This window comes from Anabas testudineus, chromosome 9 (assembly GCF_900324465.2).
Source record: "Anabas testudineus chromosome 9, fAnaTes1.2, whole genome shotgun sequence".
Lineage (NCBI taxonomy): Eukaryota > Metazoa > Chordata > Actinopteri > Anabantiformes > Anabantidae > Anabas > Anabas testudineus.
This window is the reverse complement of record NC_046618.1, coordinates 11,505,032-11,518,295: the sequence shown is the minus strand read 5'-3', so window position 1 is coordinate 11,518,295 and position 13,264 is coordinate 11,505,032. Positions and strand designations below refer to the sequence as shown.

Genomic DNA, 13,264 nt, shown 5'->3' with positions numbered 1-13,264 from the left:
GGTTCAAATACTACTGGTGTGAGGACATGCTGGACATTTTAACCAGTCAGAGAATGAGCAACATAGAGAGAGATGGTTTAGCAATTAGCCTCCCATTGTTTGTGATATATTACCACATAATTTGCCTTATGAAATGTACCACAGGAACTTTTTAAAGTACCACAAGAACTGTGTATTATCTATACTACTTATTTTAGGGTGCAGCCATAGAGTAGGCATGCATGTGTGTTTAGTCATGTTAACCATGTAACCTGTAAATAGGTTGATCTCAAGCAGATACTGGTTAAAGATAACTTCCATTAATAGATGGAAACCAACACTGTGTCCTCACAACTATAACACAAAGCGTGCGCACAACAACGTGTTGTGTCGTTGTTGTGCGTAGTGTGGCGGTCTGGCCCCGCCCCCTCCGCCGTATCGTCCAATAGGATGTCAGGATGGTGGTTTGACGGGACGTTGTCAACAACTGCTCTCAGAGGAAGCAGAGTGACATTTGCTCGGTGGTTAGTTTTCACAGCACAGTGGAGATTTGTTTCCACGTTTTTCTAGCACAAGGGTTGGTATTGTAGAAAGTCCCGGCGTATTAAAGCAACACGCAGCTATGGGCGACAAAGTTACGGTAAACAGCTAGCGTTAGCTCGTTACCTGAATGTCTTTCTGTTGCAATTGTCAGAAGTTGGCTAGTTACAAGCTAGCTACTACGTAGCTAACGTTGGCACAGTGAGGACGGGCAGCTGTTTATTGTGAGCGTCTGATATCCTGCGGTGGGTTGTGGCCAGATTTAAAACCATCACGTCTGTCGAGCTGCTGGAAAACCGCACACGAGGAGCTCTCCGAGGTATCCCACCATGGATCCATTTGATAGTACAGGTAAGAAATAAAAGAAAGATGTGGGGGTAACGTTACAGTAACGGCAAGCTAATAGCAGCAGGCCAGCTAATAATTGACGCGACGTAAGCTGCAAGCTCACTGAGAGTGACATTCACCCTAGGACACATGTTGAGAGGGGTAGGTTTTACCTTTGACAAGTCCACGAAAACTACCTTCATGTTTTCTATGTATTTGTTCTCATTTTTACACTTCATAGATCATCAGAAGCCTAGTCGCACGGTCAATCTGTGGACAGTCCTGCTGTGACATGATAATAATAATAAAACACGAACAGAACGGGATGTTTGTGAATCATGTAATGTGTCTTTATTTATACAACGTTTTGATTTTATTTTAATCATATAGAATACATTTAGTTTGAACACAGGCAGTAACTAATTTCTGACAGCTTAGCCGAAGCAATTGAATCATTTTAGGCCAGAGTTGAAGTTTCACTGTTAAAATACAGTAGAGCTATTTGCCCAGTCTGTTTGATAATAGCTACAGTTTGTCTTGGTGTGGAGTGCTGATAAGTCCTGTCAGCTCGGGCTATCCACAGCCAGCTGCTTTATAACCTCTGCTGTGCTCTCCCCGAACTTCTAGGGTTTTATTTAAAAAACAAAACAAAATGGACACAATGTGACAGCTCAGGGAAGCTGAAGCCACAAGCAAATCACAGAAATTTGACTTCCCTTTTTTGCAGTCTCGGCTGTGACTTAGTCATTTTTAGTGAAAGACCAAGCACAACTTTCACAATCACATTTTGATGATATGTTGATGTGAGAGCTTAAGCAGATGCTTTACAGTTTTTAATGACCATCTAATAAATCAACAGATTATAGAGTTCAGTACTCAGTATCTACTATACATCATATCATGTACCTCTTGCCTGTTCCTACAGACACAATCATGGTGAGTTGTACTGGGTGTTCTTGTGCCTGTCCTATGGTGTCCTATCCTCCTGACAATGTTTATAGTAATTGGCAAAAAATTACCTCACCTCAACATTTGTTACCTTACTAGAACTAAATCATTAGACCTGTCAAAAATATGTAATAAATGTTGTCAGTAAACAGGAGGAACACAGTCAGCAGATACATTGCCTTCCCTTTAAGTTAATAAAGGTACAGAAGCTGTTTATTATTGAAATACCCCTGGTCTGTTTTTTAATTGTAGTCTAAATGATAACCATCACATCGCCTGCCTTCCTTTTCTGACCATGTCATTTTGTGTAGATTACTAACGATTTCCATAATATCCTACAATTACACAAGTTTAATGTTATTTTATAGGTCTTTTCTATCATATGTTCTTGTAGACGTTACACATTACCTCCTACTTAGCTCCTCACCTATTAATAGATATTCATACCACAGTGTGTGGTCACAGCCCTTACAGTGATATCAGAAACACTGTACAGTACAGAGATAGCTAGATTCAGCTCTCATGCTTATGTCTTCTCGTAGTATGAAGAAAACTCACATTTGTTTGGTGTCATTGTCTTTGTGTGAATAGTGCGTGTTCAGAAGCTGTTTCTCTGTGCTTTTCATTCAAATCTATCACTAAAGAAACATTGTCCTTAGCACTGGAATGTGAGGTAGAACAGAAGATCTGCATTGCACAGCTTTTTTACTACTTTTGTTAATATTAAATTAGAAAGTTGATCATGCCTGAGATAGTTTCAGGCGTTACTGAGGAGAGAATCTGGCTGCCAGGAAATCATGTGTATTTTGTAAGAAAGAATCTAACTGTTCTCATGACGCTCAACACGCGGGTCAGTTTATAGAAATGCTGACGTTTGTAGAGTGCGGTATGTGACATGGTCAGAGGGGGAAAATTCATTACATTTGCTTTTTCCAAGTTTTAAATGTACTTCCCTAGTTGTTGGCATTGCACTTACACTTGTAAATAAATGTGCTATGAAATAAATAAGGTTAGACTTGAAAGTGGCTGCTTCACCAGCCTGATGAACCTGTTTTATGTAGGTCAAAGAAGAAGGAAAAACAACAAGTTTACTAACAGGAAACTGAAGAAAACCAGTGCTTTGTTGAATGTTGCTTTATGTTATCTGCCTATCAAGTGACAATAACAATAGCTAACTTTGTGTTGAATATTGACTTGCTGCCACTACACTCCTCTCTGTGAAAAACTCTGACACTCTAAAAGACAGCACAAAAATATATTTAGACACTGTGTGTGCGTGCCGATGTATATATTCATTAGGGCTTAGGGTTCTTAGTCACTCACCTCTGTTATTTCCCCTTTTGAACATCCTGTCAGCTTTCTGTTCCTCTGTATGTTGCAGAGCGAGCAAGCTTGCCGAGGAACATGATTGAAAACAGCATGTTTGAAGAAGAGCCTGATGTCGTGGATTTGGCCAAAGACTCCACTACGTTTCCAGTATGCCTATGTCGTCTTATGTCATGCATGCTGTCTGCGCTTTTCATTTGAAAAACCAGTCTACCTCAATAGATTCATAGATCTGCCCATTTCTGTAGAAGTGAAAGAGGCAAAAGTTCTTTTATCTGTAAATCAGGTCATGTAAACAGATTGGCTTTTTGTAATAAAAGTGTAGTTGCACTTTTGGTAAACTTTTGGTTAACTACATGAGCACACTCTTATACTGTCATATGCAACTGTCTATAGCCAGCACTGTGTGCATTACGTCTTGGTAAAAGGAGCTCTATTTAAGCAAGTTGAAGATGCTGTATCTTTATCACCTGATTTCCCTACAATAATATACAAGGCATTTGAAATTGTCTCTTCATTAAACACATTATGTCCAGGATATTTCTTTTAGCATAAATTAACTATTTCTGTCCTAATTATTTTTGATAATTCCTGTCTCTGTTCTCACTCACTTCAGTGGGAGACACTCCCTAACTGGATAATAACAAGATTGTACTGTACATGCTCTCTGCAGACGTTTCCTCCTCTTGACCCAGATGAGGTGGCATATGAGCCTCGTAGCTCACGACTGCTTGTGCGAGGCCTGGGAGAGAACGACATGGATGATGAGGAGGAGGACTGCGAGTCTTCAGCCCGTCTGCTGGGCATGTCCTTCATGAACCGTAGCTCTGCTAACAGATCCAACTCTTCCCCTTACACCAGACAGTCTCCACCCAGGTGATATACCCAAAAAGTCATTTTTTTAGATGCAGACTAAAACCTCTATAACACTAACACTGTTGAAGTTTTAATTGTATCCCCAGAACAAAAGTATCTGTTAGGTCAGAGTATAATCACAGTATTAGAGTGTGGAAAGTAACTTTATAATCCTGTCTGTGATATAGCTATTACTACGATATCACAAAATAAGTGTAGTTAAATGCACTTAGTCCTTTACACTGAAAAATAAATGACTGTAATTTTCTGGAAAGACTTTTAACACTTTGGGTTTGGCTGTGACTAACATTATATAACAACAGCTGTAAGGTCTGTTTCAACCTTAAACAGATGCTAAAGATTGCAGGGCAGCTTTTGACTGAGCTGAGCAGCCTCAGTACCGGGTTTAAAAATTACTTTCACAGCTTCTGCCTTCTACAGCTTCTTCAGAGTCATTATTGCTCCCTTTTATCCTTATGAAATAAGTTATAGTAAAGTATGTTAAACTATTGTTTTCAGGTCTTGCTCACGACCCTCGACCCGTAACATGGTCGTATGTGTCCTGTTCCTAGTCATAGTGGCCTCTATGGCCATGGTCCTCTACTTCTTACCTGGATGCACCTTTACTAAGGTAAGAAATACTGTATATTATATAGTTCTGTATAGTAGGCTTTGTTACCATTTGTAGATTAACAAAAATTACTATTTCAACACGTTATTTCAGTGTCTCTGCCAAATAATTTCTTTTTTTCATTTCCCATTATACAAATTTCTCTGCCTCACCCCAATCCTCTATTTCTCCTGCAGGCAGGTTGTCGTAAGACAGACAACAACACTCCCTTGGAGCCAGTCTACCCTTTGTCCACAAATGGTGAAATGTTTCCATGGGCGCAGTACCAGCTTCCTCACAGCATACGTCCTCTCAGCTATGACCTCACCCTGAACCCTGATCTCAATAGCATGACATTCACAGGCCGCACTGTTATTAACATGTCTGTGCTACACAACACCAAGCGCATCGTCCTGCATGGCACTGATCTCAACATTACCAAAGCAACCTTTAAGGTGGGATTTGATGGTGGGAGAGTAAGATTTCATTATGCTTGTGCCTTAACAAAACATCAAAAATTTTGCCTTTATGTTGCCTGTTAGTTGTTAACGAATACTTTCCCTGTTCCAGTTAGGTGATGGGGAGGATAGAAATGTGACTGTACTGGAGTACAAACCCAATGAACAGTTAGCCATTAAGTTCTCTGAAGAGCTAAAGGCTGGCCAGTACTGTGTTTTGACCCTGGATTATTCTGCCAACCTCTCACACACCTATGGCGGCTTCTACAACAGCTCATACTATGATAAAGATGGAAACAAAAGGTACACTTGATAAACTGGCTGTACTCTAAGTACTTCACAACAGCTGAAGGATGTGCTGCAGAGTAAGGGCTTTATAAAAAGCCTGCGGATCATGTGTCTTCATAGTTAATCTTGTGACCTTTGGCTGAACTCATGACCAGACATTAACAAAGCAGCAAAAACAGAAATTAAAAATGAATGAAATTATAGGTTGTTTAATGAATTTCAGTATGATCATACTCATCTCTCTCTTATCTCCAGTGTGCTGGCTGCAACCCAGTTTGAGCCATTGTCAGCTAGGAAGGCCTTCCCCTGCTTTGATGAACCATCTTTCAAAGCTACATTTCTCATTAAAATCAGCAGAAAACCAGACTACATGACTCTTTCTAATATGCCTAAGGTACTGTAACATCGATTAAACCTGTTTATATTTACCATATGGTACCAAATGTTGGAGTGTTTATACTATGCTATGCTGTGTACTAACAAGAAACAGCATCACTGTACTAGCACATGTACTAGCACATGGGTAGTAACAACTGGCATATACGGTAGGACAGAGAATTGTGTGTTAGTAGGTTCACTTGCAAAATGGAAGCTCTGTTTTTTCCTGCCTTTGATCATCTCAGTGGACACAGCCTAATTCTCCTTCCCAATACAATATCATCATGAATCTTATGTTTTTCACCTAGATACAGTTATTCTAGAAAGTCTCCCTAGATTATATTACTTATTTCCTTGTGTCGTGCAAGTCGTTCCTGTTACTACTGTGACTCATAAGCTTTTAAGCTAACTAATGGTGGGTTGGTATTTGCTTGCAATGCTGTTTTTCACAGCTGTCTGACACACATGCTAAATATGATTTAGTTGGGCATATACTACTTTAGCTAGAAGACAAATTGTCTCCACACTGTGTGTTTCAGGCCAAGTCTACACCACTTACCAATGGCCTCATGCTGGATGAGTTTGAAAAAACCAGTGTCAACATGAGCACCTACCTGGTGGCCTTCATTGTTGCTAACTTCATCCCTATAAACCGAACCGTCTCAAACACTCTGGTAGGTCTGACGCAGATGCGACTCTCTTTTGTTTCCCCTACATGTTGTATATGTTTGCTCCACCATATTTTTGACATTTAGCTTGCAGTGATGTTGTATTGTTGCTGATAAACTGTGTGGATGATAAATATGATATTGTTTGTTTTAGGTATCTGTGTACTCTGTGCCAGAGAAGAAGGAGCACACCGAGTATGCTCTGGAAACGGCTTCCAAACTCCTGGAGTTCTACAATCAATTCTTTGAAATTGACTACCCCCTAAAAAAACTAGGTCATTACACACACAAACCTGCACATTTCACACAGTGTCTACGTGTCTACATGATAATTTAGCCGTCTCCAGTTGTTTTTTTCTCCCCTTTATGCATCTCACTATGATCCCTTTCTCTTTTGGCAGACTTGGTAGCCATCCCAGACTTTCTGGCAGGAGCCATGGAGAACTGGGGGCTCATCACTTTCAGAGAGACCAGCCTGCTGGTGGGCAAACAGTCCTCTTCTTTGGAAAAACAAGTGGTGGCTTACATCATAGCTCACGAGCTGGCTCATCAGGTAGTTTTTACTTTTGTGAATGAAATGTTAAATATGATCCATGTGCTCATTTATTCCTGATGCTGTTTTGCAGTGGTTTGGAAACCTGGTAACTATGAGCTGGTGGAACGACCTGTGGCTCAACGAAGGCTTTGCCACTTACATGGAGTACATGTCATTGCAGGCAGTGTTGCCCGAGCTGGACATTGTAAGTTCACACATATGACTCGTAACTTATTTCTCTATTTTAAGACCAGATACAGTCGTGTGCTATTCTCTGTGTCTGTGCAGTAAGTCATGTGCATGCATGCTTGCAGGGTAATTTGTTTCTGACAACGCGGTTTAGAGCCTTGGACAAAGATGCTCTAAATTCCTCCCACCCGTTGTCAACAGAGGTTAATACACGTGAACAGGTGGAAGAGATGTTTGATGTTATCTCCTATCAAAAGGTACATTTTTATATATACATAGGTGCGGTGTTGATTAAATCACTGAATTCCATAGATAGCTGTTTATTTTCTAAAGAAATTTCTCTACTTGACCTTAATCTCAGTCGTAACTGTTTTTGGATGACATGATCCCAGACACTTTGTGCCTGTGTCTTTCAGGGTGCGTCCATTCTTCTGATGCTGAATGCCTCCCTGCCAGGGGATCAGCAGTTCAGAAAGGGTATCATTCAGTATCTAAAACAGTTCAGTGGACTAAACACAGACACCAGTGACCTCTGGAATAGCCTTACACAGGTGTGTGTGCCTTATTGTGTTTTTGTTATTTTCATTGAATATCGTGAAAACGAAATATCAATAATTTATCTCTTTGACTGCTTTTAACCCTTAAATCCTGCCGCAGTGGGTCATCCAACACATTATTTAGCCGCATTACTGAGAAATTAATTAGAAGCTACATAGTAAACAAAAGGCAGAATGACTTGTGTTAAGCATTGATGAGGTAACATGATAATGATAATTTATTAATCTTTTGCTTATCCGCCCCTTTAAAGAGAATTGATAATTGTCAATTTTACTGGAGTCAGTAAAATGGACTCACTGCTGCTCTTGATGATACTTTATTTTCACCTGCTCTTACAATGCTACTGTGTCCGTTCTAAATGTATTTTAGGTAAATAGCCAAACAAATAAAGTTGTGTTGTGTTAAACATTTAGAGTTTAGTCCCACTACATCCCTTTGTCAATAACCTCTCTGGGTTTGGATCAAAAGTCTTAATTATTTCCACAAAAAGTAGAACAATACAGTTGTTCAGTACTGTATACAGTACTGTTTCAGATGCACTGTTATCATCACACAGGATCGTGACTTGGATTCTTATTTTTGATCTCAGGTCGAGGTCTCAACGCAGCACCAGAATGTGTCAGAGATGATGAGCTCCTGGACATCACAAAAAGGCTTCCCATTGGTCACTGTAAGCCGCAAAGGAGATCAAGTGACCCTCCAACAGGAGCATTTCCTTCTCACATCTGAAAATACTACACATAATTCCAGGTGGATTACCACAAAAGCAGACACACACACAGATCATAGAAACACACCATGACCTGACTGACCCTACTGTGCACTCTTTTTTAGTTTGTGGAATATTCCAGTGACGTACGTAAACGACAGCTGTAGTTTGGCCCCTGAGTGCAGACAGGTGTTCACTCTGAAGACCAAGTCAGGTAACACAAAACATTAACATTCAACAATAACATGCATAAGATGTAGTTTAGCAGAGCAGCAGACATGCTATTTAAGTATAGCTGGAGCATAATCTTCTGTCAGACGTGTCAGAAAATAAAAAACACAGCTGAAACATCCTCTAGTTAAACACAGTGTAAGTCTCACTCTTCCTACTGTGCCAAATGGTAAGTTTTTGTATGTGTGTGTTTTCAGCCACTCTTAAGCTTCCAGAAAGTGTAAAGTGGCTGAAGTTGAACTACAGAAACACAGGATTCTACATCGTCCACTACGAAGATGAGGGCTGGGCTGCTCTTACAGAAGCTTTGTCCAGTAATATCAGCGTTCTGACACATGAAGACCGTGCATCACTGATACACAACATCTTTGCTCTCTCCAGGTATAAAAGACAAACTGAACAGTCTTTTTTCAGTTGTGTGCTGTGACAGAAAGACGGAAAGAGGAAGAATATTTTCCAAGTCATGTACTTAATTTTCATTTTGCTCCTGCCCTCTCCTTTACTGTCCCATGTTTTCAACAGACTGGAACGTGTTTCCTTCCGTCAAGTCCTTAACCTGTTGAACTATATGTCCAATGAAACTGAGACTGCTCCTGTGACAGAGGCCTTGTTACAGCTCAAAAATATCTATAGGCTGCTTGACAAAAGACAGGAGCAAGAGCTTGTGGCTCGGATGGAGGTACTGTTCATACACATACACTGCCACACTTAAGACATAACCATCAAATACATCCATAATATTCATAAAAATTATTAAAACATTTTAGGATTCTAGAGATTTGGCAAAATAAAATGTGTTTTTTTTGCCACAAATGTCACATTTTAAGGTAATGTAATAATGTGTCAATGATTTCTTTTATTTTTTTATGTACTGTATGTAACAGAGTTATATTCTGAACATTTTTGGTTCACTGATGAGCAAACAAACCTGGGAGGAGGAGAAGAATGTATCTAAGCAGGAGTTACGCTCCACCCTGCTGGAGATGGCCTGTAGTCTGAATCAAGAAAACTGCACTCAGAAAGCCAGATCTCTGTTCAAACATTATGCTGAGCCTGCTGGGACCTTTCGGTAAGTGAAGCATAAGAAACATTTTACTAACTTTGTGACGATTACTGCGAGCAACATAGACTAAATGTCCAATAATTAGAAGGGGGATTGAGCCGAAACTGAAATTTGGAGTGGTCAACTAACCTATGTTTGTCTATTCTTTTCTTGGTATGTCTTTCTGGTATGTATTTCTGTAGGATACCAGGTGATCTACAGCAAGTAGTTTTCAATGTGGCTGCTCAGTCTGATGAAGATTGGATGACTCTGCTCAACATGTATGCAAATGCCACCTATGATTCAGAGAAGCGAAAAATACTTCAGGGCCTAGCTTCCTCTCAGAATGCACAGCATTTAGTATGGTAAGTGTGATAAGCATCGATATCTCTTCTTCTCCCACTGAGAAGCGGAAATATCTTAACTAATTAATAGTAAAATAAAAGTCCACTTTTCTGATGCTGTATTTCCTGCACCACTTACAGCACGCTTAGGTCCTTTCACACAGAGAATGATGCAGACTTGTGACTGACTACTTCACAAAACTGCATGTCAATTATAAGAAAAACTCAGTCAGTATTAAAGAAGCTGTTTTACCTCAAGCCTGCTTCTGGATTTGTGTCCTGCAATTACTTGTTACATATTCACTTATTATGGTCTGTCTAGGATTCTAAAGGAAGCTCTGAAGGGGGATATTATCCCGACACAGGAGTTGCCTTTGATCATCAGCACTGTGTCAAACGGCTTCACTGGCTACTTGTTTGCCTGGGATTTTATACAACAGAACTGGTTCCGCCTCATAGAGAAGTAAGTGATCCCTGTCAGCATTAGACAGATTATCACTGAGGATACATTTTAGCATTTTTTCACATAAAAATAAGGAGAGGGAAAAACTTCTTCTTTTGTTTTTTTGTCTCTAGGTTCTCTGTGGGCTCCTTTGCTATCCAGACAATCATCAAATCTGCCACCTCGCAGTTCTCCACACAGACACATCTTGATCAAGTAAGTTTTTATTGTTTTTTTTTACATCTTTACTACATTACAGAATAATTGAGGGTCCCTTCTGTTGTTTGTGGGGATATCAACTGATTACAGATTGCTTTAATTTGTGGTGTACTGTCAAGTCTAATGTGTCAAAAATGTTTTATGTGTTGTGCAGGTGCAGCGTTTCTTCTCCAGTCTGAAGGAGCATGGCTCTCAGATGAGGAGTGTGCAGGAAGCTTTAGAAACCATCAAGCTGAACCAGCGCTGGATGAACAGGAACCTGCCTAATCTGCAGAAGTGGCTGTAATACAGGAGCTCCATCTAGTCTCAGCCTTGCTAACAGGCAACCGGGGCATGTTGTCAAGACAACAGCAATGTTTGCACTATTGTAGGACTGTCTCTCCTGACTCCTGTTTCCCAGGCGAGAGGCTGTGCTCTGCCTGTGTGTACAAGGTGTTTGATTTTCTGAGACTGGTCCTGTGAGTTTTATTGGTTAGCTCAGGGTGGCTCTGAATCTGTGTCTGACAGGGAGTTGTCAGATGCAAACACACACTCCTCACACTTTATGCTATTGACCAAACCTCTTCTTTGCAGCTCTCATATAGACCTCATGCCCAAGCAGACAATCATGCTTCACGCACACTCCTTTCATTGAGTCTGTTCTCGGGCACTTAAGTGTTTGAGCTGTATAATGGCCACAAGTCTGTGTACTGTATACACTGTCAGTGACTGCTGGACTTTCTGTCAGCCATTGAACATATATGTAGATGCAGCTGTCAGAGATTACTCAGCAATGACAAGTTAAAATTACTGTTCCTTGAGAGTTACTTAGTAAAAGAATTAAATTAACCTTTAATTAATGTATTATGAAAATCTATCTAGAAACGATAGCTCCCTGTCAATCTGTACCATGGTTATTCACACAGCATGAAGCATCCACTATATTATTTGACTGACAGCTGAGAATACCAAACTTGTGTTGGCATGAATTGAATGTACTGACAAACCTTCCTGCTGTGTACAGTAGATGGCGTACTGCACAGCAGTGCACGTTTAAATCAACCGAAATGTGTCTTATATGAGAGCAGGCAGTGCACACTGGAACCACATTTTCATTTTCTTTCCTTGTGTTTTTTCTCTACCAGTCATAAGCCCAGTTCAGCTCTGGTCATTAGGGTTCAGTTTGATTGCTTTATTTTTTGTCTGCAGTGCAGCCACTGTACAGACTTATTCTTCAACTCTGTTGAACTGTGTTTGTAAACCTGTAATTAAAATGTACATAGGATGAAGCTACAACCTTTCTCCCTATGATCTAGGTTGTACTTTTTGAACATTGTGATTTTGAACATTTTAGGATTTGCTTTCAGTTGTGTGTGTGTGTGTGTGTGTGTGTGTGTGTGTGTGTGTGTGTATATACATAATGTAAAGGGGAAATGTATACAAAGAGTTGATCTTGAGACTTGATCTGAGGTCAGTCATTTTTACTGTATTTCCAGATTTGAGACCACAGCGAGGACGTCCTTTGCAAATGAATGTTAATGTTTTAAGGGCTAATTGAAGATACTCATGCATCTTGATGCACACTGATGATACAGAGTGTGTAAAAGAATGTCTGCTTTGAACATGGCGTATCTGTCTAGTAAGCTGTTGTTCATCAGCCAAAATGTAACTACAGGTTAAAAGGTTTAAAGTTACTCCCATGTTAACTAGCTGTGTTGCTCCTGAGAATGAAGAGTAGCTTAGCTATTTATTAAGTTTTTTTTTTTACATGTGTTCCAAGATGTTGTTTAGGTACAACAGCACAATCACCCTGAGCTTTATTTACAATGATTCCATCACTCATGAAGTTTAGAGTTACTGATCTCCAGCAGATTGTGTGATTTTTCTTTGGAGATCCTGGTTATATCAGACTTACGTCACGCTTTAAGTTGCCATGTTTCCATCTTTTAAAACCTCTTTGTCTGTTTATGTAAAATTGTGTTGACAGGAATTTCGCAGTGAGATTCAGGTTCAAGTGTCGGTAGTATTACCTGTGGCTCGGTCATATGGTTCAGTCTGCGTTGTACATACATCATGTGTTTGTATGCACTAGTTACTCCTACTGGTTGGGGCTGCTGCATACGATCAGGGACTACTGAGGGAAACCTGGCACAGGTTATTCTTTGATGAAGTTGAAACAGAAAAAGTTGTCCATGTTAACGGTGGGGAGGGGGTCACAAAACAAAAAACAGACAATTTATAGGATCTTATCACAGCTTTACACAATGTCAGCAGTATAGCCATTACCATGCAATCCATCATAGTTTGTCAAGTAGTGTAATAATGTGCTCAGTCGTTAAATATGGTACAAATGCATTTATATTGAGGCTCATATTGTGTTATTGAGGTAGAGTGTCGTCAGTCTGGGCTGCAGGGAGTCAGCTCAGTTAATCAGCTTTAATAACCCAATAGCACACTGTGATTTCCCACTGTATTCTGATTAGAAAAGAACTGACTTGTGAGAAGTCAGTTAAACAAATTCTCTGGACATGAGCGTAGCTGATGTCCTTTTTATGATCAGGTTCAGTGTTTCGTCAAAGCGGCAGAATCAGTGGTGCGAGGACTGTGGTGGAGTGCCACGTGTGATAAACCTGATCCGT

At 40.1% G+C, this 13,264-nt stretch overlaps 1 protein-coding gene across 1 annotated transcript; it reads left to right on the top strand.

Annotated features, from left to right (window-relative positions):
• Window positions 1–462: 462 nt before the first annotated feature.
• Window positions 463–12,936, top strand: lnpep (leucyl/cystinyl aminopeptidase). The gene is made up of 22 exons (XM_026342590.1): window positions 463–870; window positions 3,176–3,270; window positions 3,794–3,996; window positions 4,495–4,606; window positions 4,783–5,040; window positions 5,156–5,346; window positions 5,587–5,725; window positions 6,249–6,383; window positions 6,532–6,652; window positions 6,779–6,930; window positions 7,004–7,117; window positions 7,227–7,358; window positions 7,518–7,652; window positions 8,249–8,409; window positions 8,494–8,582; window positions 8,797–8,980; window positions 9,122–9,278; window positions 9,484–9,668; window positions 9,845–10,006; window positions 10,308–10,448; window positions 10,562–10,643; window positions 10,801–12,936. Exons 1-22 carry the CDS (start codon window positions 849–851, stop codon window positions 10,930–10,932), a joined length of 3,102 nt encoding a protein of 1,033 aa, XP_026198375.1. The 5' UTR covers window positions 463–848; the 3' UTR covers window positions 10,933–12,936.
• The last annotated feature ends 328 nt before the right edge of the window (window positions 12,937–13,264 follow it).

Coding starts and splice junctions, on each gene's coding strand:
- lnpep (XM_026342590.1), top strand. CDS start 849: ATGGATCCATTTGATAGTACAG. Junction 4,607..4,782: donor CTGGATGCACCTTTACTAAG/GTAAGAAATACT, acceptor TTTCTCCTGCAG/GCAGGTTGTCGTAAGACAGA. Junction 7,653..8,248: donor TCTGGAATAGCCTTACACAG/GTGTGTGTGCCT, acceptor TTTTGATCTCAG/GTCGAGGTCTCAACGCAGCA.